Genomic DNA, 4,043 nt, shown 5'->3' with positions numbered 1-4,043 from the left:
TAGTAGAATTATTAATACTGTATAAAATAACACTTTTTCTTGATGGAATAATGTGCAATGCCTTAAATTCTATTACATATTATTTTTTAAGGAATTAACATGTTGTAACATTTAATACAATTTTGAATCTGTTAGAGTGAAGCTAAAAACAGAATAGATGCAATATTCTAAGTGAATCTGTAAGAAAATTTATTGTATTTTTACAACTTTTTAATTAAATCATTTTTCAGTATAAGCATTCTGTAACAGTAACAATATCTTAGAAAATATAGAGTTGAAATCTTGTGAAACACCTTTGTTTTCCCTCTTCCATGACACAATTATTGTTAAGAATATTAAAACTTGTACTTACATCTTGAATTGAGTTTCATAAGAAATGTGTATGATATTATTTAAGCATTTTACATATACAGTAATGTAACTTGTACAATGTATAAGTTAATATGTTATTAAAAATACTGTTTATTTGAATCTGTATAACATGTGTAAGATAGAACATAAACTTCTGTAATAAAAAAGAATAAATTGTAACATAAGTTATATAGTATTATAATTTCATAACATAGTTATATAAATGTCTGCTTTTATCTAAAAATGTACAATTTATATTTTAAAATCTTAAAGCATTAAAAATAACTGTGTGATTCTCTTTCAATTTTTATATTATCTTTAATGGTTTAATGTTTTTAAGTAAATATCATGAAGTCATTATTGTTATTACACATATGTTTGAATAAAATATTCAGTTCTATATTTTTATAGATGCAGATGAATATGTTATAAAAGCACAGGTGTTAGCTGGTGGTCGTGGGAAAGGATGGTTTGATAATGGTTTCAAGGGAGGTGTACATCTTACAAAGGAGTAAGTGTAAATAGTTAATATGACATATAGTGTGTAAAATTGTGTATGACTTATTATATGTTTCTTAATAGCCGTAAAGCAGTTGTAGATTTTGTGAAAAATATGTTAGGTCATCGTCTTATTACAAAACAGACTTCAAAAGATGGCATATTAGTGCAAAAAATTATGATAGCAGAATCTGTAAATATTGCACGTGAAACATACATTTGTATTCTTATGGATAGACAGCACAATGGCCCTGTATTAATTGCTTCACCAGCAGGTGGTATGGATATTGAGACAGTTGCTGAAAAAACTCCAGAATTAATAAAAACAGTACCTCTTGATATATATTATGGAATTGATGATGAAATTGCTAAAGATGTTAGCACATTTCTTGGTTTTGTGGATCCAGCAATACAACAGAAATCAATGTTTGAATTAAAAAATTTGTGGAAACTATTTGTAGATATTGATGCTTTGCAAGTTGAAATTAATCCATTGGTGGAAACCACAGATAAGCAAGTTATAGCAGTAGATGCAAAGATAACATTTGATGATAATGCTCAATTCAGACAGCAGGATTTGTTTGCTTTAGAGGATAATGATATAAAAGATCCTAGGGAAGCAGATGCATCACGGTTCAATTTGAATTATATTGGAATGGATGGTGATATAGGATGTTTAGGTATGTTATTTGTTACATAATAATAATGTTTTCAGGATTATAACGGAAGAATTTATTTTTTAAATAATAATTGTTCAATTGTTAATTGTTAAAAATTTTCATACATTATGAACTTTATAAGTAGAAATTATAACAAATAATTTGTAATAATAATTTACTGAGAGGTAAACAGAATATTATAATTAATTTCCGCCAATATAGAATATAAAATTATGCTTTTTGTTTAGTTAATGGTGCTGGTTTAGCTATGGCCACTATGGATATAATTAAACTAAATGGTGGGTCTCCAGCAAATTTTTTGGATGTAGGTGGAAGTGTTAAGGAAGATCAGGTTTATCAAGCATTTAGAATTCTCAGTCAAGGTATGTATCATAATAATAATTAAAATAGATGATTAAATTATTTTTGTTGTTAAATACAACATATTTCTTATAATGTATCCAATTTAGCAAGATTAATACTGTTTATGTTATATTGCCATGCAATATACGTAAATTTCATAAATAAATTTCGTACATAAATTTCTAATATTTTTTGTATTTGCAATCACGAAATTAACAAAGTTAAATGATAATTCAAACAAATATTGTTTCTCTTGAATTAAATACATTTATTTTTTATAAAATAATTTAAAATAAAGCAGTTTTGAATGTCTTCTTTGATATCTCTAGATCCAAAAGTAAAAGTTATTCTTGTGAATGTATTTGGAGGCATTGTAAATTGTGGTACAATAGCAAAAGGAATTATAGCAGCATCTCGTAATTTACAGAGGTACTAATGTAACAGAAGCAAAGAAACTTCTTGCAGAAAGCAATTTGTCAATTCTTACAGCAAATAATTTAGATGAAGCTGCAAAAAAAGCAGTCACTTCTGTAGGAACATAAATTTGGCAATTTCATTCTGTATTGAGATTGGGGATTTTTTAAGACTGTGAATGCTGCTTTAAATATAAAGAAATCATATAAAACACGAACGATCCCGTAATTTATAATTTCTGGATATCAAGTTATCAAAGATAATTTTTCATTTCTTTTTTGAAATATCATTAATCAGTTTATTTTATTATTATTCACTATAGTTATGTTTTGGTTCTTTTATACTTCATTTCCTATATTTGCAAAGCTGTATTTAATTTAATCAATGTTTGAATTGCATTGTTGGAAATTAGATTCGAAATATTTGTTTGTTAACAACAAAAGCATTGTTTTCAATTTATTGTTGCTTTTCTATTATAATTCTTTTTATTACATTTTTATGTAATAAATGGTCCTATAAAAATATTCATTCATAATTGTATGCATTTATGTATCTTAAACAAAAGAATAGTGCAACATCTTTGTATATGTATGTAAAGAAGTAAACCTATGATATATTGTTTTATAATTTTGTAAGAAAATTATTAAACATAATTTGAATGATTGTTATGTGTCTATTTTATTTTATTTTCCTTCATAATTTGTGCTGTGTTAGATCAAAAATTGTGCTTGCAAAATAAGGAGTATTTTATTCTTTCTAGCAAGAAAAATTAAAATTGAATAGTATATCTAGAAAATTGTGATATCATAAAGTTAATTTTAGATTTTATTGGTATTATTTTGTCATGAATTATATATATACTGAAAATAAACATTTTAAAGTTCTGTTTTGATACTTGAATATTTTTTTATGTATCTTCTAGACTGTAATTGAGCTTTTATAAAAACAAAACATCTTTTATACAATATTTACATAATTTTATGTTAAAATATGTTATTCCTTAAAATTTCAAAAACTGGTTTATCTGTTTAATAAAAATGAGAAACATTTAATATAAAAATTGGAATAGTTACATATTTTAAAAAATATATGAAGTGTTTAAAGTCAAAATTAACATAAACATTATAATCACAATCCAGATTATAATCACTAGATTATCATCTGTTTTAAAAAGACCCGGCACCGGTCAGTCGCATCAGTTTTTTTTTGTGATGGCACTGCTAGTGCTAAACATTTCACCACATAAAAGATTGAAAAATTTAAATTAATTTTGATATCATATACCCTATACTGTAAATACTTGCCTTTTAGAGATGATTCTATATTAATTATCTTTAACGAACTTGCTGTACTTTAGCTACACAGAGATATAATGAAACGAAAATTAAGTAACGATTAGTTATAAACACCTACAAATCCTTGAGATCCAGTAATTCACTATATACCGGTCACCATAAAGTAGGTCAGTAGATGAGGTTACAAAGTGACAAATTCTGCATTATTGTTTTCGACGATGCCCATGGTCTATCCTATAGTTATTGGCATACGACGAATTACGGGGTTATAGGGTTTTTGTATATGATGTTTTAAATCGTTACAACATAAAAGAACGAAGGCTTAATTGAAATTTTGTTACTCTTAATTTTTCTCTTGTAACAAATTAGAATAAATTTAAAACAAATTCAATAACATTTAAATAGTTTTTGTACAAAAATGATTTTAATGATTATATTAAGTAAGTTTCCATGCATTTATAAA

The 4,043-nt window shown here is 25.3% G+C and overlaps 1 protein-coding gene across 1 annotated transcript in view; it reads left to right on the top strand.

Annotated features, from left to right (window-relative positions):
• The window catches only part of LOC108572622 (contactin), an 8,857-nt gene extending 6,444 nt beyond the window's left edge, over positions 1-2,413 (top strand). Inside the window, 5 exon segments of the mRNA XM_017934878.1 lie at positions 763-862; positions 934-1,529; positions 1,757-1,891; positions 2,201-2,294; positions 2,296-2,413. Coding sequence (XP_017790367.1) covers positions 763-862; positions 934-1,529; positions 1,757-1,891; positions 2,201-2,294; positions 2,296-2,413 — 1,043 coding nt within the window.
• The last annotated feature ends 1,630 nt before the right edge of the window (positions 2,414-4,043 follow it).

The sequence above is a fragment of the Habropoda laboriosa genome, unplaced genomic scaffold, assembly GCF_001263275.1.
Source record: "Habropoda laboriosa isolate 0110345459 unplaced genomic scaffold, ASM126327v1 scaffold22, whole genome shotgun sequence".
In the NCBI taxonomy this organism is placed as follows: domain Eukaryota; kingdom Metazoa; phylum Arthropoda; class Insecta; order Hymenoptera; family Apidae; genus Habropoda; species Habropoda laboriosa.
This window is presented reverse-complemented; position numbering and strand designations above follow the sequence as displayed.